Raw genomic sequence first — 25,725 nt, 5'->3', positions numbered from 1 at the left:
GTTGCTGGGTGCTGTGGCTCACACCTGTAATCCGAGCACTTTGGGAGGCTGAGGCAGGAGGATCATTTGAGCTCAAGAGTTTGAGACCAGCCTGAGCAACATAGCAAGACCCTACCTCTACAAAAAATGAGGAAAACAGCCAAGCGTGTTGAGTGTGCCTGTAGTCCCAGGTACTCCGGAGGCTACGGCAGGAGGATGACTTGAGCCTAGGGGTTTGAGGCTACAGTGAACTATGATTGCTCCACTTTAGTCTGGGTGACAGAACGAGACTCTGTCTCTAAAAAGAAAAAAAGGAGAAGAATTTGTTGTTTAAGCCACTACATTTTAAGGTGTCTGATAACCAAAACAGCTAATAAGTGGTTGAATGGAATTCAAACCAGGCAGCCTGATTCCAGGGAGCCTGCTGTTAACCACAGAGACACGGACCCAAACCACCGCAAAACATGCCTGCCAGTCACAGGGCGGGCAGCATTGGGCAGGGACCCTGTGTGAGGCAGTGGAATTGATGCTTTTTCCCTACAAATACCAAATCTCTCTCTTTTTTTTAGACAAAGTCTCATTCTATTGCCCAGGCTAGAGTGCAGTGGTGTTATCATAGTTCATGGTAGACTCAAACTCCTGAGCACGAGAGATCCTCCTGCCTCAACCTTCTGAGTAGCTGGGACTGCAGGCATGTGCCACCATGCCCGGTTAGTTTTCTATTTTTTTAGAGATGGGTCTTGCTGTGTTGCTCAGGCTGTCCTGTAGCAATGTTTGATGATAAGCTTTGGAAAAGACAGTACACACCACCCTGCATTCTCATTCAAAGGGTACAGGAAGGGGGAAAGAGGTATTCTTACAGTGAATGTCTGCCGTGTACCACACTCTGCTAGGTGCCCCCTGGCCAATTTCTTAAGTTCCTACTATGTGTCAGGGACCAGGTGCTTTAGATTTAACACCAACAGGTCAGCACAGGAGCCTGCGCTGCCTTCGTGGAGCAGGCACTGGAGAAGGGAGGCAGATGAGCTGAAACACAAAACAAATGCAGCTTTTGCTGCATCCCACCGCAGGGTGTGGACAGCTAGGGGAGGGCTCTGAGGAGGTGGCATCTAGGCTGGACCCAGCGAATGGAGGCATTGCGGGGGTGGCTCTGCAGGAGAAGGAGCTGCAGTGGCAAAGGCAGAGGGCGGTGGGACCTGGCAGGCTCAGGGAAGGCTGGAGGCTGGGAGCAGCCGGGAAGTGGTGGGTACTGAGGGCAGGAGGGTCTGCTGGCTGGACTGCAGGCCTCGAGGAAGCACGGAGATTTCATTCTGAAGGTAACAGGAAGCCATTGAAGCATTATCTTTTTTAACATTCTCTTGATTAGCCAGAGTTATCATTATGAACCTCTGGGGGTTCCTGTACTAGGCAAGGACAGAACCAGCCCTGGGTCTGCCACTCAGTTTCTGTGGGTTCGTTTGGAGGGTTGGTTTCTCTTCCCTTGGTCCAGGGTGTCGCTGTCACTTCCTACGTCACACACGTTCGCAGGTCATCCTCCCCCCTTCTACTCCGGTGTTATTACAGCCGTGAATACCGTGCTGGAGACTAGAGCAGGGCTCCCAGGCTCCCGCACACGGGAGTTATCACCTGGGGAACTTGCTAAAATGCTGCTTCCCGGCACACGGTTCAGGGCGTCTGGGGCAGGGTCTAGAAGGCTGCCTGTCCCCGGGTTCTGATGCAGGAGGGCCCCACCTTGAGGAGTCTGGGGTAGCGAGGAGCCACTGCCCCCAAGCCTGCCCCTCCTCCACACCCTGCCACCCCCACACCCCCAAGTGAAAGGAAAGATGATGAGAAACTTGGAAAACCTACCAGAACCGACTGGAGCTTCGCCCTACCTCCATTTCCCCAGGGTGCGCGCTGCCTTCAAGGGGTAGAGTGGGGTTGGGGCGGCCCAGCACCAGGCCAGGCGCTGTGACTAACCCGCAGCCTCCGGGGCAGGGATTTGACAGCAAACAGGCAACTCTACCGTGAGGGCCCCAGGTGACCTGCTGTTGTACTAGCCTCCTGGGCGTTGGACAGAAAGGGAGTCATGGCCAATGCTGCTGGCCCTGCCTGTGCCTTTTAAGTTTCTCATTTATGCTTTCAAATATTTAATAACCTTCAGTGGTATGATGGGGACATTCTTGCTATACACCCCCAATCCCTGTTAATGCGTGGTAGAACCCCTTTCGCCCCAATCACTGCACTAATGGGGAACCAAGACCAGAGGCAGGAGGGATAGGTTATAAATACAGGATTCCAGGCAGAAGGGAAGCCGTATATGCCGAGAAACGCTGGCCTGGGAAATTTTTCCATGTCCCTGGCTCTTCCACTTACCAGCTGGGTAGCCTGGACAAGTTACTTCACCTCTCTGAGCCTCATTTTCCATCACTATGAAATGAGGAGAAACGTACTTTATCTCATAGGGTTGAATCTCAGGAGGACCCGAATGATCTGTGCACATAACTAAGTGCTCCCTAGATAGTAGCCATCTCAGTAGCTATGAATCGTACAGTGAGAGGGAAAGAACAAAGGTGCTCCTCCCCCAGGATACACATGTGGATTGATTTCGGGTTTCAGGTGCTGGTGGTAGACGTCTCAATTGTCCAAACCAGCCGGTAGATGTAGAAACTCTGAAAATAATGGGGCTTTCAGGGTATCTGTGTTTTCTGTGGACGGAGAGGGAGGCGGGGGGCTGACATGAGCACAGAGTGGGGCCCTGTGAACCTCAGTTTCCACTTTTATAAAGTGAGAGAATTTCCCCGCCCCAGGTTGTTTTGAAGGTAAAGTGAGAAAACCTATGTAAGCCATTTAGCATAGAGTCATGGTTAATAGCTGGTGGCGGTGGTGGTCATGGCTCACCTTATAGCACTGGGGTGACCTGGAGCAGATAAACCAGGATGGGAGGGCTGTTTCCCAGGGAGAGCAGAGGGTGGCTGAGTCCTGGGACATAGACAAAAAGGGGTGGGGGTGCGGATGCAGGTAAATTAAATATTTGGACTTGACAGTAGAGCTGGGGGAAGCCAAGGGAAGGCAGGCAAGGGCTGGAGTTGGGAGAACCTGCTGAAGAGAATGACCAGGTGGGGGCTGGCTTTTGCCACTTCTCCAATTCTTTTTGCCATAATCCTCTTTCTTGTGTCTGGGGCTATTCCTCACCCATGCCATGATATAGTTCCCCCAAGAAACCTCTTCATCTGCATTCAGTTTCAAAACCACCTCCTGTTTGAGTTCAAATCATGATGCAAAACACAAGTCGGACAGTATATTCAGCATCTCTCCTTTCTGAAGTCCCCTTCGGTAGTGACACTTTGTGTGTAGGTGTATATGTGCTGGGGACAAAAAGTTCAAGTTACAAAAAGTTAGTGCAGAATGTCTGTTCCACCCACATCCCTCAGTTCCTCTCCCAGAGCAGAGCCCATCCCCAGGTATCTGCCGCACACGGGCAGCCCTGGGAGGGTTCTCCTGCATGCTCTGCATCGTGGTTTTCCACTCATAGTAAATCTTGAAGCTTGTCCCTGTCACTGCTTTGGAGCCGCCTCCCTCATTCCACCATATAGATTGCCAGAATTAATAGCTGGAATCCTTTTGATGGGTAACATGTGGGCTGTTGCTAATCGTTTACAGTCACACTGGTGCCATAGTGAATTAGAAACAGTTTTGCATATACAGTGCAAGTGTATACAGTTGGCACAATAATGTGCAAACGTATCTTGCAGATTGCTAAGAGAGTAGAATTTTAAGTGTTCTCACCACAACAAAATAAGTATGTGAAGTAATACATATGTTACTTGGCTCAATTTAGCCACTTCACAATGTATACATGTTTCAAAACATGTTAGACAATAAATATATACAATTTTATCAATTTAAAACATAGGGCCAGGCGTGGTGGTTCACACCTATAATCCTAGCACTCTGGGAGACCGGGGTGGGAGGATTGCTTGAGGCCAAGACTATTCTGAACAACATATCGAGACCTTGTCTCTACAAAAAAATAAAAAATTAGCCAGGCCTGGTGGCACACACCTATAGTCCCAGCTAGTCCAGAAGCTGAGGCAGGAGGATCACTTGAGCCCAGGAATTTGAGGTTGCTGTGAGTGATGATAACACCATTACACTCTAGCCTGTCCAACAGAGTGAGACCCTGTCTCAAAAAATAATAATAGCAAATAACTAAAATAGAGACTAATCAAAAAATGTGCAAATATAACTATAAGATACATTCCTAGAAGTGGAATTGCTAAATCAAAAGGAGCCATGATCTTTTTATTGTGTTAGCTGGTGCCAAAATGCAACTCTAGAAGGTATACCTATTTACATTCCCACTATCTCATTGTAATTCTAATTTTCATTTCTAGTTATTAGTATGGTTGAGCATTTCTTATGTTTACCTTTTGAAAGTATTTCTTTTTCTGGAGCTATTTGACCATTTTGAAATTCTGTTGTAACTACACAGACTTCTGTTTAGTAAAATAAGTGAGTCAGTTTTTTGCAAAGAGCCTAGCGTGGATTCACATGTTTCCCACTGACTTGATCTTTCTTGCCATCTGTGACGTAAGCCCAGAAATAACTATCTCTGAGTAATAGATTGGCTTTAGGAGTGGGTTAGCTGATAACTCAGTTGCTGGAGCTGGTCTCCACAACTGGGCCATTGTCCAGATGCTCACAGAACACTCATGCACACTGGATGTTTAAAAGGAGGAAGAGGGCAGGGCTGGGTGTTCAGGGTCAGAAGTTGCTTCCAAGCCCTTTGTTGATCCCAAAGTTGTCATCCTCTGGGTTTAACATTTCTCTTTAAAAAACTGTGGCTTGGGGAAACATTGTCTTTTTGCCCTTCTGAACCACAAAATGACAAGATGCATTGTCAAGGTCAAAGCCTTGTGTGTGAATGCTTGGCCGCTTCACACTTGGGTGGAGTCTGTATATCATTGGCGTTTTGCCTCAAGAATATTCAGTACAAGCAATGTTTGCCAAGCTGACTCTGTCTGATTTATTAACATATTGTACAAGACTTTCTTGCCTGACTTACACAAAGCCCACTTGAAAAATGAGGAATGGGCAGTTTCCATGTGCGTGACACTTGATTCCTGGATTCTATTAATTCTAATATAATATTAGAAGATTGAATTGATGGCTTCTTAAGCATCCTCGGAAGGATGTGACCTTTTCTCTGGTAATTTCTTTCAGTATAGAGTTGTTTGCAATTGGATGACAAGTAAACATTTAGGACAACTAATTACTCCTGTCTTTTGGGTTTTTTTTTTTTTTTTTTTTTTGGAGACAGGGTCTAGCTCTGTCACCCAGGTTGGAGTGCAGTGGCATCATCATAGCTCACTGCATCCTCCAGCTCCCAGGATCCTCTTGCCTCAGCCTCCCAAATAGCTGGGACTATAGGCATGTGCCACCACGCCCGGCTAATTTTTTTAGCATTTGTAGAGAAGGGGTCTCTATGTTGTCAAGGCTCATCTCAAACTCCTCAAGCCTCTGCCTCCCGAAGTACTGGGGTTACAGATGTGAGCCCCCCCCCCATGCCCAGCTCCCCATGGAAACATTTAAGGAACTTCAAATTGGCCCAAATGCTATATAGCACGAATCCAGTAGAGGGAATGTAATAGAATGAAACATGTTGCTTGATAATTTTGTCATTTAGAGTTAGTCATTCTGTATTCCTGTAGCCATCTGTAGGTTTTTCATTCTTATGCTGGCACTGTAACTAGGTGATATCTGTACTATACAGACACTGAGCTAAAGTGATTTCCCTGAGAATTCGACTTTCTATTTCAAAGAAGGTTACTATTCAGAACCAGCATATATGGCTAGAAAGAATCCTTACTAATCACCTGACTCATAGATACAGAAGCTGAGGCCCAGCAGAATGAAATGGTTAAGCCAGGCTCCAGGACTTACAGGTTTTTCTTGGTAGGTTTTTACCAACTTCCCTCTCCAGCGAAGAGCCTAAAATGTCATATAATTCTGTATTGCTTTTTCCAGGGCCCAGCCCACTTTAAATAGGCCTGCTTCTTAACCTAATTTTTAATCTGAGATGGAAAATGAGATATGAAACCCAATTTTCCCTTGCACTTGGTCACGTGACCAGCAGCAGCATTCTCTGGCTGAGTTTTCCTACAGAACCTTTCTCTGTTCCCTGGTCCCTATGGGGGGAAGCTTGACTGAAGTTCTCCCAGCCAGTGCTCTGGAGGGACCCTCAGGGTCAGGTGGCCCACCCATCTGTTTTTGTCACAACATCCCCCAGAGGAAGGAGGGGCAGGCTATGAGGTTAGCTTGTTTATTTTATGAGGAAACAGGCACAGAAAAATTAATTTACTGAGTCCTAGACTAAATTCCCAGGGAAAAGAAGTAGACAAGGGAGATAGAGGGGAAACAGCACAAAGCTCATTCCCTGGACACATCTGGTCCTTGTTTTTATTTAGATTTTGGTATGTTCTGTGGCCAAACCCCCTCTAGGCTAGGTACAGTGAGACAGAGAGCACTTGTAACCTCTGGGGTTTTATTGTAGCCAATTAACATTTTCCAAGAGGTGGCTGTCCTGACTGAAGACTGAGGTGAACTCACACTGACCCTCTACAGAAGGAACCCTCAGGGAGCTTTGTGTGCAGATAAGGAGACCACATCTGTTCTCTCTGGGCAGCTGTTTAATATCAGCCCCTCCTCTCATCCCCACAACTGCGTCTGGGCGCTGGGACAAACGAAAAGTAGGGAGAGAGGGCAGTTCGGGTGCTTGATTCTGCGGCTGACTTTCTCATCAGCTGTTCCCAGTGCTCTGAAAAGTATGGCTGAAGGCTGCTGCCTCTTCCCTGGGGATGGAGTTGCAGAGATACTGCTTCACCCTCAAGGTGGTGATAGACACACCCAACACAGCCTCTGGCTGGAAAGTGCTAGAAATCCAAACCCTTATACCTTTATAGAAGCGAAGGAACAACCTCCTCAATAATGTTAGCCCAATAGTGTATGGACCAATAATTTTTACAAAATGCTTATTTTTTTCTTACTACAAAAATAATATACATTCATTGTACAACACTTAGAAAACCACAAATCATAAAAAAGAAAACAAAGTCACCTCTAATTGCACCATTCTGGTGTACATGTGGCACAGTGCACGGATAAAAGCACAGGCTCTGGGATCAGACTCCCTAGGTTCAAACCTGGGCTCCCCTGAGAAGTAGCTGCGTGCCTTGGCCAAGTTATTAAAATTTAACCTCTCTCAGTCTCTGTTTCGTCCCCGGTAAGATAGGGGTAAGAACAGTACTTACTCCGTGGGGTTATTGCAAGGATTACATGAGATTATACTGATAATCAAGTTTCCAGGGCAGTGCAGGAATGTAGTGAGAGCTCAGTAAATGTTTGCTGAAGTTATTTATTTTTAGCTATCATTTTGCTCTCAACCACAATAAAATTTTCAGAAACAGCCTTTTCCAGTTGCAAAGTAAACTCAGCCTAGAAATAACGCAAATACTCCTTGTACATGTTTAACTGAAGTAGCTGTTACTGTTAACTGAAGGGACTCTTGGAAAATATATTTATAATACCTGAGCAGTCCCAGGTATTTGATGTTTATTTTGAGATGGTTTACACTTCCTATAGTTAGTAACAACCCCCCCTTTTTTTAAAGAAAATACCACTATTTAAGCAACTAAACCCTCTAACTTACTAAAAATCAGTTATATTTCTTTTTCAAGTCGGTTCACTTGATTGAAACACATTTATTTTACTATTTTATTTTACCGTGGTAAGAACATTTACGAAATCTACCCTCTTAACACATTTTACATATCCAATACAGTATCGTTTACTATAAGCACAATGTTGTTCGGCAGACCTCCAAAACTTACTCGTCTTGAATCTGGTGGTCACTTGTCCACCTTCTGATTCTACAAGTTTGCCTATTTTATATTTCTCATATAAGTGGATTCATGCAGTATTTATCCTTCCATGACTGATTTATTTCACTTAGCATAATGTCCTTTTTCAAGGCTGAATAATATTCCATGATATGTATGTATATCTCATTTTCTTTGTCCATTCATTTGTTCATGGACACTTGTGTTGTTTCTCCATCTTGGCTATTGCAAATAATGATGCAGTGCACATTGAAATATCCCTTCATGATCCCGATTTCAGTTCTTTTGGATAAATACCCGTAAGTGGGATTGCTGGATCATATGATAGATAGTTCCATTTATAATTTTTGGAGGAATAAGCCAAATTCACTGAACACCTACTATGTTCAGTAGTAGTTATTGATGATATAGTGGTGAATGAGGGGTAGAGTCTCTGCCCTCATAGAATTTCTGTCTTATAATCACCAAACAAATATACCATAACAGAGTCTAAGGGCTATGAAAGAAAATCATTCATGCTATAAGGCTTTATCAAAGGGAACCTGATTTGATGTGTGGAGCATCTGCAATGGGTGCAGTCTAGTGAACAGGCAGAGAGCAGACCTCATCAGGGGAAACAGGATGGGAGGTTCTGTTCCCCTGGGTGCAGGAACGCTCCCAGAAGGCAAAGCCCATAGGGATGGGAAGTTGTAGATGGAGAAGGAAGGACATTCCAGGCAGAAGGAAAAGTCTGGGCAAAGATGTAGAGACAGGAAAGTGCAGGATGCTTTTGGGTAACAGCAAAGAGCCCAGCGTGGTTTGCGTGGTGGAGAGGGTGGGGCTTAGAGACTATGAGAAAGGTTGGAGAGGTGAGGCAGGGGCTCGTCATGGAGAATTTGTTCTGTAAGCATTTATCCTAGAAGTAATCTGGAGCACTAACAGTTTTGGAGATCATCTCTGAGTTCTAAGAAGGGGTGGGGGTTGTTTAAGGGCTGTATTGGCCTGGGGACAAGAAGGGCAGTTGGGGGCACCCCCAGCACTCTCAGTGCCTGCCTTGTGCTTGCTGCTCACTCTACACTAGGTGCTGGAGGGCCCCAGAGGTGAGCATGAAGCCTGGGAGACTCGGGGTGGTAGACACAGATAACACAGGAAGTGCTGGGGGTAGGAGTATGAGCACCCTGAGTGGACCTGGAGCTGAAACCCTAGGAGGGGCAGGGCAGAAGTTGCAGAGGGGAGAGGTGGGGGTCTCAGGCAGTGTTCAGCCAGTGGCCGGCAAGTGGAGGAGTGGAGGAGGGAGCTGGCAGGGAGGGCCCGGCTGCCGTCTGGCAGTCCTCCATTGTCTTGCATCCTTTTATTGACACACATCTTGTTTAAAACTCATGTAATCAGAAACTTGGCTCTGGGAAGAAATTTAAGCCTCTTTCCCCCTCTTGTTCTATTGAAAACAGACTGCCAGATTTGCTTCCTCAGGGACCCCGCACTGTATTTACCTGAGCCAGGGAGCAACTGTTCTCACCCCCTATGCCATTTCCTGGTGGCTCTTTCTTTGGCCAGGATGGAAGACCACAGTCTCCACAGGGGCTGTGACGGGAAGCCCCTGATTGGGGGGAAGGGGCCCCTTCCTTCCTGCCCCCTCCCTTTGTTCCCAGAAGAGCCAGGAATGCCAAGCTGGGATCTTCCACAGGTCAAATTCTTTTTCCTAGTGCCCAAAGCTAAATAGCTTTTGGGGTTTTTTTTTTGCAAAGATAGAAACTGTATTTTTTAACCACTGGACTGATTACATCTCTTTTTAGTTCCAGGCTAATAAAAGTTCCACTGGAAGGTCTTAAAGAATTGAAATTTCTATAATTGAATAAAGAAGTGTTAGAAATATACTGAGCACCCTGGGATGCTTCTATAATTATGTTGGCTCTTGCGTGCTACACACACACTCGTACGTGTGTTTATACACCCACATCATGCCCCTATGCCTGCACACATCCAGATCTGTACATGCCCCAGGCCACGTTGCATTCTGCTTAGCCGGAGCCAGTTGTCATAAACTCAGAACGTTCTTGCTCCTGATCATACTCTTACAGTGATGGAAAGTTTCTATATCTTGAGAGGCTCTTATCATTTGCACCAGAAGGCAGGATGCTTGTTAAATTACAGGGGGTCAGATTTTATTAGTCTCTTTAAGTGGTTCTGAAGACTGATTTGGAGGAGAGGGTGGGGCTCCTACTTCAGCTACACCCATTCATACACAGTCATATTACTTTGTCCCTTTGATGAACAGACTTCAACTTCCTGAGCCATTGAGCAGTTTGTGGAGATAGGTATCTTTAAACAAGTTTAGCAGCCTTGGGGTTTTTCTTTCTTTCCTTTTTATTTATTTTGTTTTTTAAGTCTATGTTATAAAGTATAACATATGATAAAATGCACCCATCTTAATTGTACAGCTTGGTGAGTTTTGACAAATTTGTATACTTGTGTGACCACCGCCATGGGCAAGATACAGAAACTTTCTGTCACTGCAGCTCAGCTTTGCCTGCTCTGGAATTTCATACTGTCAACGGAAAAAAAGCCAACCTCCGCAAAATAATTTTGGTTTTTTTTTTTTTTTTTGAGACAGAGTCTCGCTTTCTTGCCTAGGCTAGGGTGAGTGCCATGGCGTCAGCCTAGCTCACAGCAACCTCAAACTCCTAGACTCAAGTGATCCTCCTGCCTCAGCCTCCCGAGTAGCTGGGACTACAGGCATGCACCACCATGCCTGGCTGATTTTTATATTATATATATTAGTTGGCCAATTAATTTCTTTCTATTTTTATGGTAGAGACGGGGTCTCGCTCAGGCTGGTTTTGAACTCCTGACCTTGAGCAATCCGCTCGCCTCGGCCTCCCAGAGTGCTAGGATTACAGGCGTGAGCCACCGCGCCCGGCCTCTGCAAAATAATTTTAAAGAGATTTATTCTGAGCCAAATTTGAGGACCATGACCCGGAGCCACTGCCAAGAGGCCTTGGGCAAGTGGACTGGTTGTGGCTGGGTTACAGTTTGGTTTTTATACATTTCAGAGACCAGGGTTACAGGTAAAGCCATCAATCAATACGTGGGAGGCATACATTGGTTTGGCCCAAAAAGGTGAGCCATCTCGAAGGGGGGGGCGGCCTTACAGGTTTTAGGTGGGTTTAAAGATTCTTTGGATTATAAATTGGCTAAAGACATGAAGCTTCGAATGTTTTAATATAAATTGTTTACTAGAGATAAGCCACTATTTGTTGGTAAATTGAGGACCTACATGTTTGTCTTGCATACTCTTAGGCCTGTTAATGGGTTACAAAGGAAGTCTCCAAGAAGGGAGGGGGGCATAAAAGGCATGTCTGACCTCCCTCCTCCTGGCAGGCAGTTTTGCTTTAGGATATTCCTTTGGCCATCAGGGTGTCCATTCAGTCAGCCGGTGAGGGGGGGTGAGCATTTTAGTTCACAATACCAATGGAACTGCCCAGTGTGCACTTTTTGGCGCCTGGCTCTTTCACTCAGCACAGTGTGTCTGAGATTTACCCGTGTTGTTGCACACGTCAATAGTTCACTCCTTTTCATTGCTGCATAGTATTCCACTGTGTAGATGTGCCACAGTGTACCCATTCACCTGTTGAGGGACATTTGGATTGCTTCCAGGTTGCGGCTATTGTGAATAAAGCTGGCAGCCTTAGTTTTATAGAAATACATTCCTCAGTGACAATTCCAAACAAGTCCTAGGTACTCGATAATTACTAATCAATCCATTTTTGACTTTTGTATTTGAAGCATCTTATAAAATTCCAAGAAGATATCCAGTGTACTCCCAATCTCCAAAGAGATGTGTTCCAAAAGATTGTTTAAAGCCAGTTCTAGGAATTTTGAACACATTTTTCCGCAGAACAAACTCAGTCCTTCAGGAAGCACTGACTGGGGCGTGCTGTTGGTCACTGCGCCATAGCCAGCAGGGTAAGACATTCCGTCCTCGACACCCCTGGCCCAGTGGGTTGGACGCACCTGTGAACATGGTACAGTTCTCTCGGGCAGGTGTGAGAGCCCAGAAGAGCAGGGGCAGCTTCACAGAGGACCCAGAGTTTGGTCTCAAAGGCTGAGTGCAAGCTGTTTTTCCTATTCAGTGATGGACACCAGGTAGATGCGTCTATGGACTGGGCTGTCTGTAAGAACTGAACAATGCATGTGTTCACCAAAGACAGTCAGCTTAAAATTTAAAAAACATTGTGTAGACCAAACAGAACAGCAGCTGGGTGCCACATTCTGTCTTCAGTCTGGGGGCCACTGGTTTTCGACCTTGTTTTAAAGTGAAAGCCCCTTTTGCAGGCCTGCTTAGCACAGCGTGGCTGACCTCTAGGGTTATCTCTGTAACAGAACCTTCGGGAAAATGTATTATTTTCATCCTACTGGGTACAGATGTGTGCCCTGAGTTATGCCAGCCATAGTGGTTAAAGAGGCCTTTCCTGAGCTCGGAAGTGTCTGCGATTAGAAAAATATTTATTCTAGGAGCAATTAGAAAAATATTTATTCTAGGAGCAGCCTGAGATCTTGAAGACCAACTGGTAGGACTCTGTCCATTTCATAAGCAAGAGAAGGAGGGCCACTGGGCCTTTGTGAATCTACTACTCTGTTTATAAAATGTGAGTGTGTTTTTGCTTATGTGATACCTTCTATTTACTTTCTGAGCCCCGACTGTCTCTCTCTTGCCTAAAGCACTGGTGCACTGTCACCGGCAGCGGCACAGGAAGCTTCTCCCCAGCCAGGTGTCCTTCAGCAGACACCGATGGTATTCTCACTGTACCCACATGTATTAACTCTGAAGCCCCCTGAGGTATGTGGATACTATTGTTAGCCCCATTGTGCAGATAAGAAAATGAGGCACATAGAGGTTAAGTTACTTGCCTAAGGTCACAGAACCAGTACGCGATGGAGCCAGGATTAGATCCCAGGCAGTCTGGATCCCAAGCCCACACTGTCCACCACTATCTTGTGTGACCATGAGGAAGACATGGTTCCTGTGGTTAGAGAATGTGTAATCCAGTGAGACACCAGACCCCATCCACTAGACCCCATCTAGTTTTTTGTGGTTTTTTTTTTCTTTTTGAGACAGAGTCTGACTCTATTGCCCAGGCTAGAGTTCTGTGGCGTCAGCCAAGCTCACAGCAACCTCAAACTGCTGGGCTCAAGCAATCCTCCTGCCTCAGCTTTCCAAGTAGCTGGGACTACAGGCATATGCCACTATGCCCAGCTAATTTTTTTCTATATATTTTTAATTGGCCAATTAATTTCTATTTTTAGTAGAGATGTGATCTCGCTGTTGCTCAGGCTGGTTTCGAACTCCTGACCTTGAGCAAACCTCCCGCCTTGGCCTCCCAGAGTGCTAGGATTATAGGCGTGAGCCACCACACCCAGCCCCCTGTCTGGTTTTAATACCCTGTGTGAAGTGGTACTGTAGAAGACAGGGAAAGGGCTCCGGGAGCTCAGAAGAGAGAGCAAGTAAGTCCCCTATAGTGGGGTGGGAGGGAATCATAATATTACTAAAACCCTGTATTTGCTGAAAGTTGACTAAGTGTCAACACTGTATTGTTAAAAGCATTTTCTCATGTGATCACTCAACATCCCAGTTTTCCAGATGAGAACATTGGGGCTTAAAGTCAAGTAACGTATAACCTACTCAAGATTAGCCCAGGTATTTTGAAGAACGACTAGGATTTGGGCTAGATTTCTAGGTTCTTGACCTCTGGGGAAGGATTTACCAGGGCCAGGGCCCAGCGTGAGCAAAGGCAGGGAGCTTTCATTAATTTTGAAATCCATCTTCCATGGATTAAAATCTATCTTTCATGAATATTAAAATCCATTAAATAAGCATATTTAAATTCTGTATTTCCTCAGTTCTAACCATCTATTGTTAACCTTTTGGAATAAAAGGAAGCTACTTTAAATGTTTTTGTCTTGTTTTGCTAACCAAAGAGAACATAAACATATCTGTGCACTCCCATGCCTTGGTATTCAGTGTAGGCAGTGGTCCTCACACTTTACCGTGTCTCGCAATCTTCTGAGGAGCTTATAAATGCAGCTCACCAAGCCCAGCCTCAGGGATTCTGATTCCGAGGTCCTGAGGAGAGGTCTGGGAGTCTAAATTTTATTTAGTAAGGGTTTTATTTAATTCTGATGCAAGACTTTGAGGATCAGTGGTCTCTAGGTCATTCTGAATCACTGTTTTCCTTTAGCAGGCAGACTAATAACATGTTATTGAGAGTCAGATCAGCTGGGCTTTTTTGGTAGCTAGGTATTTGGTGCCTGAGTCCTTCATGATATAAGAATTGAGCAGGCCTCCCTGTTCAGCCTTAAAAGGAAGGGAAATTCTGACACATGCTAAAGACTGATAAACCTTGAGGACACAATGCTAAGTGAAATAAGCCAGACACAAAAGGACAAATACTGTATGATTCCACTTGCGTGAAGTACCTAGAGTAGTCAGATTCATGGAAACAAAAGGTAGCATAGTGAATGAGTTCAGATTTCAGTTGGGGAAGATGAAAAAGTACTGGAAATGGGTGGTGGTGATGGTTGTACAACAGCACTTAAAAATGGTTAAAATGGCCCAGTGCAGTGGCTCATGCGTTTAATCCTAGCACTCTGGGAGGTTCAGGTGGGCGGAAAACTTGAGGTCAGGAGTTTGAGACCAGCCTCAACAAGAGCAAGACCTGTCTCTACTAAAAAAAAAAAGGAAAGATCAAGAAAGAAAAAAATTAGCTGGACTACTAAAAATAGAAAAAATTAGCCGGGCATGGTGGCCCAGGCCTGTAGTCCCAGCTGTCAGGAGGCTGAGGCAGGAGGATCACTTGAGCCCAGGAGTTTGAGGTTGCTGTGAGCTAGGCTGATGCCATGGCACTCTAGCCTGGTCAACAACAGAGCAAGACTCTGTCTCAAAAAAAAAAAAAAGTTAAAATGGTGAGATAATATAATAACTAGGGTGAGGGTAGTTGAACAGACCAACCTCTCCCAGCTTTGATAATTCTCCACTCTTTTCTGGACACTTGGTGATTTCTACTCCTGTGATCGTGTTGCTTGATGTGTGACAAGCAGTCCCTTTACACCTGCTCAGTGACAAAACAAAACACAGCTCTACCTACCTGCGCTCCTTAACCTTATTAAGCTCTCGTTGCTTTAAAATAAGGAAATATGGACATGTAGCCATTCCTCCAGAGGCAAGTATTGGCTTCTTTTATAGTAAACTTACATCTGGCAACTCTGTTCCCAGTAACTTTGGACTTCACTATAGCATTGGAATGGAATGTTTTTTAAAGACACATTAACTGTTTGGAACCCAATTTAAGTTAACGTTTAAATACATGTGTTGCTACCAAGGCCAACCACTCAACCCAGGCAGCCCAGGAAGGAAGAGATACCACGTCTGCATGGCTGAGTTGGCCTGTGCACAGGTGGTGACAGCTGTGTTTCAGCTTCTCTGCCTGGGGGTGGCAGGGTTCTGCTGGTGCTGACAGAAGCGATCAGAAATATTAAAATGTGTGGGGAAAATTGTTTGCCCTAGTCGTGGTTCTTAGTAGCAATCCAAAGAAGCTGATCCTGGCTAATATAATCAGAAAAGGAATTTTCTGGAGAATCATGTCATTCATAGAATTAATAGGGTCAGAAAAGGGTTCTTCTTTTTTCCCTGTGTTTTTGCGTCATTGCCTCAAGGTTCAACTCTCCACTTTGGTGGAAGGAGATAAATGTCTAATTCTAGATCACCTGCCTATGCCCCAGCATACTAAGGAGTGGGACAAGGGACCCTCTGCCCCACCTGTAGCCGCTATGGCCTACAAAGGACACGCCCCCACCCCAAGACAGGAAGGGTATTCTGCAAAAAAAAAAAAAAAAAAAACTCATGTCCATCCCAGTGTGTATCTTGGACACAGCATTCTCTTTAATCTGTTTCTGAACCTTTAAATACCCAGTTTTGGTCACAAGACCAAGTGAGGAAGTGGTCAGGAAGTGATGAGTTGATCATCACTGCTGGCAAATTAAGTCCCCAAGCACGTCCTTCTGTGGGTGCTTCCAAAGCATCTTCCTGGCACCCAGGGAACAGCTAGTTCATTCATTGGCTGAGGATCTACCGCCCGTGATGTGCGATTTGGGGCTGTCTCGGGTACACGTCAGTCTCAAGTAATGGCAGCACTTACTGTTGTCCTGGTAGGTACTTGGTTCTGGCCTTGCAGGGACAGAACTCAGTGAGATTTTAACTCTAATCCCAGTCAGGGGGTCTCTGATTTCCTTTGGTCTAAACTGGCTGCTGACAACGATGAAAATAAACTCTGGCCCATATTCCGAGAACTACCCTTGTCCTCTGTGCCCCCAGGCAACCAGGGAGCACCGCAGGGAGAGGGAATAGAGAAGTGAAAAGCGTGAACTGGAAGTATCAAACATGCGTGGGGGCATAAACAGCACAGTTAGGGCAGTGGTTTCCTCTGGGGAGGAAACGGGAGAGGGCTCGGGGAGGGGCGCACAGGGGCTTCGGCATTTCAGAGTGTTTTGTTTTCTTTACTAAAAATGTATCTGAATCCAGTTTGCTTGTTTAACTACTCGTCTTATACCTGTTCTTCAAATGCATGAAACTCTAGTCTGTGGACCCCCTTTATTTTCACCTGAGAGGTCACTCCCCTCTGGTACTTTCTCACCTGCCTTAGATACCCCCACCCCCAACCCCAGAGCCAGCCAGCGTCCTATGGTGGATGTTGACATCTTTGTGTTTGTGTTGTGGAATGTATCCATGGATGGCTCTTTATTTTGTATATTAACATTTTACGTGGATGTTATCGTGTTGCACATACCCTTTTGAAACTGATCTTTTACTTTTTTTTTTTTTTTTTTGAGATAGATCTGTGTTGACAAGTGAAGATCTAGTTCATTCTCACATACTCTAGGGTATTTGTTACCTAAATAAAGTATTAATAGAATTGGTTTTAAAAAGCATCTGAAACAAACAAGGCAAAGTGTCAAAATTTGTTAAAGTTACAGGGTAGCTGTATCAGCATGTGCTGTGTTACTCTCTAGTCTAGACTTACTGTATGTTTGAAAGTTTTCAAAATCTAAAATCACTAGAGTGGGAGTCGGGCAGGGCGACATCTCAGCACTGTTTGGGCTGGATGGAGACTCTGTTCCTGCAGCTAATCAGACGGAAATTAAAAGTAAACTTGGTGGGATTGGCCTCCTCTTGTTTGCTTTTCATGGGAATCTGCCTCCTTGGGGAAATGCTGGACAGTCTTGACCTCAGGCCAGAGGGTGTTTATTTAGCTGCAGGGTTGGAGCATGTTGGTAGGTGGCCAAAGCAGCTAAACAGACTGTGTTGTGGGCCTGGCCATTAAAAAAAATAAATTGGCAAGAGACCATTTCACAGAATGGTTGTAAGACATAATTTTTAAAAATATTTATAATACCTTGAGCTATGAATAGTCCAAATGCTAAATATTGGTCAAGACTCTGGCCAGGCCAACCTTTGACCTCGTCAACACTCTCCAAACCCGGGCTAAGAGGCTGCCATTCCTCTCCTCCTGTGCCCAATGGACACGTGGGACTCGGGCAGCCTGCAGGGAGGTTCTCTTCCTTTTCTATCTCTGGTGCTTTCAGGAAAGTGAGACTTTTCAGAAGTGAGGGCTTTTGACCCATGCCTATGTTTTCACTGAAACGTTGATTAATTTTGCCATTGATCAAAAGGACTGTCCTGGGTGAATTAGAGACTCGAGGACAAAATGAAATTACAGATATGGAAGCAAGTGACTCTGAAAGTGACCAGGAGCCCCATTTTATTCCCTGCTTCTTTCGATGGAAAGGCTCACAGATCCCCAGTGGTAACCCCCAGATTCATCCAGCCCAGGAGGCCCCATTTGAAATGACCTCCAAGTCACGAGGCCTCCACTGCCTCCAACTTGGAGGTGGGGCTCTCCGCCTGGCAGCCGCTGGAAAGAGGCATCCCTGAGCCCCCCCTGTAAGTGTGTCTCCCGCCACTGCCAGCCACACTGACGTGCCCTTCTCTCCACCCAGGGTATGACTTCTGCCAGGTCCTGCAGTGGTTTGCCGAGAGGGTCGACAGGATTATCCTGCTTTTCGACGCTCACAAGCTGGACATCTCGGACGAGTTCTCAGAGGCCATCAAGGCCTTCCGGGGCCAGGACGACAAGATCCGAGTGGTGCTGAACAAGGCGGACCAAGTGGACACGCAGCAGCTGATGCGAGTCTACGGGGCCCTCATGTGGTCCCTGGGCAAGGTCATCAACACACCTGAGGTGCTGCGCGTCTACATCGGCTCCTTCTGGGCACAGCCCCTGCAGAACACAGACAACCGCCGGCTCTTCGAGGCCGAGGCCCAGGACCTCTTCAGAGACATCCAGAGCCTTCCCCAGAAGGCAGCGGTGCGCAAACTCAACGACCTCATCAAGCGAGCAAGGCTGGCCAAGGTGAGTCAGGAGACGCCCTGGGCAGCAGCCGTGGGCTGGGCACGCCCCTCTCTCCTCTCCAAAGGCAAGCTGGGGGCTGGGGGAGGCCCCATTCCAGAAGCCTTAAGATATGGAGTGTGATAGGTTAAGAACACAGCTCGAGATCAGGTAGCCCTGCTAACATTCCAGCTCCTGGCTCCGTGCTCTTAGGCAAATGACTTAGCCTTTCCAAACCTGCTCTTACTCTGTACATAGGAGCTAATGAGAGCACTTCCCGGGGGGCTTATGAGATTTCACAGTGACAGTTTGTCAGTGTGACAAGCTCTTGGCATAGTGCCTATCGTGTAGGGAGGGATCAGTCAGTACACAGCTATGGAAGCTGTTAGGATGTTAGGACGATGGGAGTGTAACCAGCCAAACCTGAGACAGGTGGTGTTGGCGAGACCAGCACAGTGCTGAAAGGCCACCACTAGTCACCATGCACCTACAGCACAGAGCCCAGTGTCACCACCTGGATCCAGAGGAGCCCTGGGGGAAAGGGTGGCTCAGCCTCATCTGCAGAGTGTGCTGGTTTGGGGTCACACCCTGTCCGCATTCTGGTTGCAGCCCGTGAGCAGCCATGCTGTGGCTCCGGCTGCCCCACCTTGTAACTGAGCCTTTCCGAAGCCATGGGGTGTGTGCCCAGTGGGGCGAGTGGTGGTTGTCTGTGACCCCCCTCAAGTTTCAGCATCAATCCTGTCACATCTCTCAAGAGAGAGAAAAGCATGCTACTCCTCCAAGAGAAAGTATAGGGAAAAGATGATTCTTTAAAAAATATTTATGTTTCATAAAATCGTTGTCCTCTGATGCTGGAAGTGCCTGCAGAGCTTATCTAGTCCCAGTCAAGTTCAATGTAAATTCCCAGGCCCTGCCCCAGAGCTGCTGATTTTGGGGGTAGGGGATAGTGTATGTGTGGCCATATGCGCACATGCATCTATGTAAATGCACGTGTGTGTGTGTGTGTGTGTGTGTGTGTGTGTGTATAAAGCTTCCCAGGTGATTCTGATGGTCAGCCAAGTTTGGAATCCAGAGCTCTGTGCTGCTCCCTTATTTTACAAGGACAAGGTAGGCTAAGGGTTGTCTCCAGGGTCACCTAATCCATTAGTGATAAAGGCGGAACTAAAAGTCAGACCTCCTGGCTCTCAGTCCAGCCTTCTGCGTTGAGCTCCGTCACTTCAGCTAACACCAGTCCCCAGGCCTGAATCTCCAGGGCCACTGGTCCTGGTCAGGGGATCTGGACCTTCCCTTGGTCTTCTGAGGGCCAAGAACCCACATCCTCTCCCCTCGCAGTGAGTGGTTTCTGGCCTGGCCTTGGGGCCCAGAATGTCGGCCTTCTGGTCACCACCACGTGGCTGCCTTCAGTCCACACGAGCTCAGCACCCCGGGCCAGGGCTGGGAGCCTCGCCTGGCGGCGGGGAGAGGCTCAGAAGCCCCCGTTAGGGAATGGTGAGGTGTGGACGCTGTGCCGTGGGTGCTCTGAAGAGGGTGACTGAGGGCCTGGCGGGGAGAGGCAGGAAGGGCTTCTCTGAGGGTGACAGCTGAGACGGAGATGAGCCTTCCGACTTCCTCGCTGCTGCCCAGCAGGCTGCCTTTGCGCCCCGCGCCCACACGGCAGCGTCTCCTGCGCCAGAAGGACGCCTCTCCGTGTCGCAGGGCTGCACACACACTGCCTGTCACTCCACTCATGCACGTCGCACTATGCTTTGAGTCACCTTTCCTTATCCTTTCTTCCTGGTGCAAGCAACTTCCTTTCCGGAACTACAAGCCACTTTTGTTTCAGTTCTGCAAGACAGGCGTGCTGACTAGTCTGTAAATCCACTTGAGTGCTGCACTCCTGAGGTGGTTTCTCCCTTGCACTTGTCCTGGGCCTTATGCTTGGTCGTGGGAAGTCTATTTTTGCCTGTTCAGGGACCGATCCCCTGGCATGTGGTATTTCTCTTCTCCAGCTGGTAGGGCTGAACTTAACCTTCAGGGTTACATGACATCCCACATTATTTATAACCAAAGCTGGTAACTCATGTCATAGCCTTTGTAGTTTTGCATTTTGTGGGGGGTTTTTTTGTTTGTTTTCGAGATAGGGTCTCACTGTGTTGCCCAGGCTGGGCTGAAACTCCTGGGCTCAAGTGATCCTCACTCCTCATCTTCCTGAGTTGCTGGGATTACAGGTATGAGCCACTGTATGCAGCCACATCCTAGTTGCTGATGTCTAGGCAGCCATCTACTGCTTGGGGCCTGCCCTCTTCTGCTAGTAATTTGCATCGTTAAAGGAAATTTGACCTACATCTTGTTTTTTTGTTTTTTTTTTTTAAGAGACAGGTCTCACTATGTTGTCCAGGCTAGTCTCAAGCTCCCAGGCTTAAGCTGTCCTCCCACCTCAGCCTCCTAAGTAGCTGGGACTACAGGCACAAGCCACCATACCTGGCTCTCCTTTGCAGATTTTAAGATTTCTTTTTTAACTATTTGCAAATGCTCACGGACATTTTTAATTTACCAGTCATTGCTGAAGGCCCAGTGACTCAAGATGCTGCTATATTTAGTCACGTGAGTAAATAAGGAGCAGAAAGCTTGCTGGAAATGTCAAGCACCGTAACCCATAGAGCTGCCTGCCATGGCTGAGAGCTAGGCCCTCTGAGCAGCCAGCGTGGTCTAGGTCTCGAGAGGCACAGAACACTGCTCTGTGTCTGACGCTGAATAATGAGAACCCTTGTGTAGACGCGGGCAGTGGGGGACGGGCAAACTTGCTGAGCTTACTTATAGGAAAAAGCTTGTATTTTTTTCTTCCTAAGAATAGTATCTGGCTTGTTCCTTTTCACAAAGGAAAATGTTTGAAGCACAGATATGTGCAGACTGGGCTTCTCAGTGCCAGTTGCTAACTGGGGCAGTACCATGCTGAGAAGCAGGGACAGGAAATGGAGTCTCAGCTGGATAAGAAGCCGAAGTCAGTGCAATGGCCGTGCTGGTGACATCCACTGTATACAATCTGCAATTTTATGCTCCATTTATGAACTTGTTTTGCTTAAATGGACAAGGAGTCACCTGAGTTTTTCACCTTTGGAATGTTTATATTTTCTAAAAATATTTTGATGCTATATATTAAGCAATCTTTCTTTTAGTCCAGTTTTCCTGTTGCTCACCAACAGTGTTCTAGACCTATGCAGTTTGCATTACATGTGTTATTTTGTTTGATGCTGTTGATAACTACACAAAGTCTGGCGTTTTTATCTTCATTTCACACATGAGGGGACTGAAGCTCAGAAAGGTGAAATAACATCCCCAAGGTTTCATGGCCTATAAGTTGCAAAACATAGACTCAGCTGCCCCATCATTGTGACTCCTGGGTCCAGAAGGCATTCATCTGCAATCCCAAATGGACAGCATCTATAATACCTCCTTACTTACGTCCTTGCTTTCTGCATTAATCTATTGTTCTGTTTATTGTATAAAATTCTCCAGCCACAGAAACCCTACAAAGCTTAGGTTTTTCAAACCAGCATTTTGAAAACATGCAAAGGATAAGTTTTCAAATGTCAGCTAAGAGGTGTCAGATCTGAACTGGGTTGTTGAGTGTGTCTATTTATAGAACACGATAATTAAGCAGAATTCGTGGCCCATCCAGATAAAGCAAGTGCGTCATCGCTTTAATCAAACTCAAGGTGTTATCATAAAGATGACATTTTAATAATGTGAAGAATAGATACTCTTACCAAAGAGCTCTTGAAATTTAATGATTTCCCTACTTTTCTGTTTTGTTTTTGTTTTTCACAAAACTCTATTTCAAGGAACAGGAAACCCTTAGAGTGGGTTTTTTGGTTAGCCTCAAAGATCACATCTGATGACATCAGTAAACATCCTTCTGGGAAGACTGTTCACACCTGAGACTCCCATCGAGGTTCATTTCATGATTCTTTAGAGCAAGTTATTTTAAGAAAGTCCAAAAAAGGGTTTATAAAATATAGTTTCATTCAGCTATAACTAAAATAACCAAATTAAAGAAATGAGATTCATACATATCTCAAATGATACTATTTATGAGATAAAAGAACAAAAGTAAGAAGTGAAGCAACCCCACCCTTCGTAAACACATTGCCCAAGAATAGGAAAGGTTCCCACCCCTTTGGAGATCTTTGCTCAACAAAAAATGAGGCAACATTTGAGGAAGGAATAAGTAAAACGAAGAAAGAAAAGGAGAGGTCAGTGATTTTTCAGGGTTTATTATAGTTCTGTTTCATCTTCAAAACACATTCTCATCTTGGTCACGTGTAACGTGCGGAGCCTGGCCTTCCTGCCTGTTCACGCTGTCACGTCCTCCTGGGGAGACATTAGGCATTGTGTTGTTCACCAAATGGATCCCGGCCCTGGTGTGTACGAATCATCCATTGCACAGTAGGTGATGATCACCTTAATGCCTCTTCCAGAGTGGGGCTCTAAAAATAGCTCGGTCGGCCCTGAGCTGTTGTGGGTGCATGTCCGTGCCAGAGCCCATATATGGAAGCCTGTCTCTTTGAAGGTCAACCTCAAATGACTGTCTGGGCCCCCTCAAGTCCTCTTTAAGGCTGTTCAGAATCACATGTGTCATTAGTGCCAGTTTTAGTCCAATAACAAAGTCCTGCACGAGCAGGAACAAGGCAGCTGCTTTTCTCTGCCTGTCACAGCCTCACACTCTTACTGCCCCATGGTTTACCTTTTGGGTCTCTAGTTTATTAACTGAATTTTTTTATATCATCATAAACCCACTTTTTAAATGTGCTGATCTCCTGGTTTTAAATGCTCTCTGCAAGTTTCCAGTTCGCTTACAAAGCCACAGGTCTCCAATAGGCTGTGTTAAGTTTACAGACGAGGGTGGCACAGTGTGCAACCATACTATCCCACCCTGCCTTCCCTTGAACTGCTGCCCAGTGTCCACACTCCATGAAGGTTCCCGGCCGATCATAAGCACTGGCAGCTTCCAGCACTCGCTGCCTGGGGTTGCCCTCCAAGCACAGAGTGGAGATAGCATACATCACTCCTGAGTACGTGCTTCTCAGTCCTGGAGATACACACACGCACATACACACGTCACTGGATACGTTAATGGGATTTGGGTCAGAGTGTGTGTGTGAACTTTGTATGAGTTCATATACATTTACAGGGGAGCACATCCCTTTCTTCCCATTGATTTATGAGCCCAGAGAAAAATTGTAGTCTCGTCATTTTGATCCATTTGATTTCCACCCACTCATCACCATTAGCTGACTTGGGGCTTTTCCAATTTTATAGAAGGGAAAGGATGAATTGAACAAGGTAAGAAAGTTCAAAAGCCCCCACTGATCAGTGTTGAATATCATTGTGAATTAAACACTTAGGACCTAAATTCATCATATTACTATTCAAATATGGAGAGTTTGTTGGTTATTCAGTAATGACTAAGTAGCCAGTCACCTTCTCTGTTGTGAAGACCCCTGCAGCTGTCAGACTTTGGCCATCAGTTAATAAGAACAAAGAACATTTAGGCCAGGCACGGTGGCTCACACCTGTAATCCTAGCTCTCTGGGAGGCCGAGGCAGGTGGATGGTTTGAGCTCAGGAGTTCGAAACCAACCTGAGCAAGAGCGAGACTCCGTCTCTACTATAAATAGAAAGAAATTAATTGGCCAACTAATATATATAGAAAAAATTAGCCGGGCATGGTGGCACATGCCTGTAGTCCCAGCTACTCGGGAGGCTGAGGCAGAAGGATTGCTTGAGCCCAGGAGTTTGAGGTTGCTGTGAGCTAGGCTGACGCCATGGCGCTCACTCTAACCTGGGCAACAAAGCGAGACTCTGTCTCAAAAAAAAGAAAAAACAAGTAACATTTATACTCCTCCTTCTAGTGGGGAAAGTACATTCAAATGCACAATCTCTGTTATTCCCACAGCAACACCTCTTTGAGATGAATGTTGTCATTTCCATTTGTGGCTGAGCAAGCCAGGACCCCTGGGGGCCTGAGCCTGGTCTTCCTGCCCTAAGTCTCCTCCTCATTCTCTTCCTCTCCTCTTCTCAATTAGTTTGCTCTCCTTACCAAGAACAAAAAGTCTCCCCGTGCTCCCACCTCCTTCCACAGGGACAGCTGCCAGGTCTGGCCTCTGGCTCGGCATTATTTGGAGACATCTTTGACCCATAAGGGCAGGAGTGAGCTTTTGAAGCCGACCATAGATTTTAGCCATCAGGCTGTCCCCTCTGTTCACCAAGTGCCTTTAGAAAATGGCAGGCAGTCTTCATTCACACCCCTATGCAATGACCTTCCAATACTTCCCGGTGAATGAGGAACCATCAGAAGTCAAACCTCAGATCAAAACTGTCCAAACTGTTGTTCTGTAGGATGCAGTTCATTTTGAATTCCAGATTTTTCCACAGCTTCAGTGAGATTTCTAATTCATACCTGAGAAAGTAATGAATTCTATAACAACAGGAATGAAGCAGCTGGATGTGAGTACAAGCTCTGCATCTCCTAACTAGTTGGGTGACCTCAAGTGAGTTATATGAATTCCTGGAACCAAGAGTTAAATTAGATAGAGGGGTCCCTTCCATATTCAATACTCCACTATTCGAAGAATTGTAATTTACCTCACAACTTGACAAACTTCTTAAAGGCAGGGTCCATGCATGGAAGATGACCCTGGGTTGTTATCTTAGGATGTCCCAGGAAAGGCAGGAGTGGGGTAGACACACAGAGGCAGCATAACAAGAGACTTATGCAGAACAGGCCAGTGGAACTTCCTAGAAGTGGACTTTGGGTCTGAGAGCTGCCTGCAGCATAAACAGGTCACCTGAGAGTCATGACTCAGTAGCCCCAGACTGGCGGAAGGAGGAGGAGTGGAGACCTAGCACGACATCTGCCCCAAGGTTTGTCAGGGCAGTGGGGGCCAGGTGTCCAAGGACGGGCCATCAGCCAGCAGCCCCCAATTATCAGCCAGTAAACACCACAAGGTCTAAGATGAGGGAGCCAGCAGGTGCACGTCACCTGAGTTCAGCCCAGGTAAAGTAGGCCCTGAGCACCAGGGAGTGTTCAGGGACAGGGTGCCCATCCTAGGTGGCCTGGGGGCTAGATGGACAGTCAGCCTGATGGAGGGACAGGAGCTAAGCCTTCCCTGAGTGGAGCCTGGCAGCTGCTGCAGCCTGGGCTCTGGCGGGGGTGGGGTCTCAGTGAGAAGCCCTAGTATGCGGGGGACCGAGCGGCTGTGGGGCTTCCTGCTTCCGCTGGGGCTGGCTCTAGAGCAGAGCAGGCCTGGGCCCAGAAGGGAGAGTTATCCATGAGCCCAGGCCTAGGAAATGATACAAGGACAGCTGGTGAGCAGCTGGCTCTCCCCGGTTGAGCATGGCAGCACCGGCTGTCCCCAAGCCCCCAACACCACCAAGCCAGGCATTCAGTGTCTAAGGCAAAGAAATTGT

General features: G+C 46.6%; 1 protein-coding gene across 2 annotated transcripts in view; it reads left to right on the top strand.

Annotated features, from left to right (window-relative positions):
• EHD4 (EH domain containing 4) overlaps positions 1–25,725 on the top strand; it is a 73,113-nt gene that overhangs the window by 34,064 nt on the left and 13,324 nt on the right. For both annotated transcript variants that reach the window (XR_012919762.1, XM_012766505.2), the window contains exon 4: positions 17,889–18,301. Coding sequence is in view for 1 of the 2 variants with exons in the window: in XM_012766505.2 (XP_012621959.1) it covers positions 17,889–18,301 (413 nt within the window). In the remaining variant the exon portion in view is untranslated. The remainder of the gene's footprint in view (positions 1–17,888; positions 18,302–25,725) is intronic.

The sequence above is a fragment of the Microcebus murinus genome, chromosome 6 (genome assembly GCF_040939455.1).
Source record: "Microcebus murinus isolate Inina chromosome 6, M.murinus_Inina_mat1.0, whole genome shotgun sequence".
Taxonomy (NCBI): Eukaryota; Metazoa; Chordata; class Mammalia; order Primates; family Cheirogaleidae; genus Microcebus; species Microcebus murinus.
Note: the sequence above shows the minus strand (reverse complement) of the source record. Positions and strands in the feature narration are given on the sequence as shown.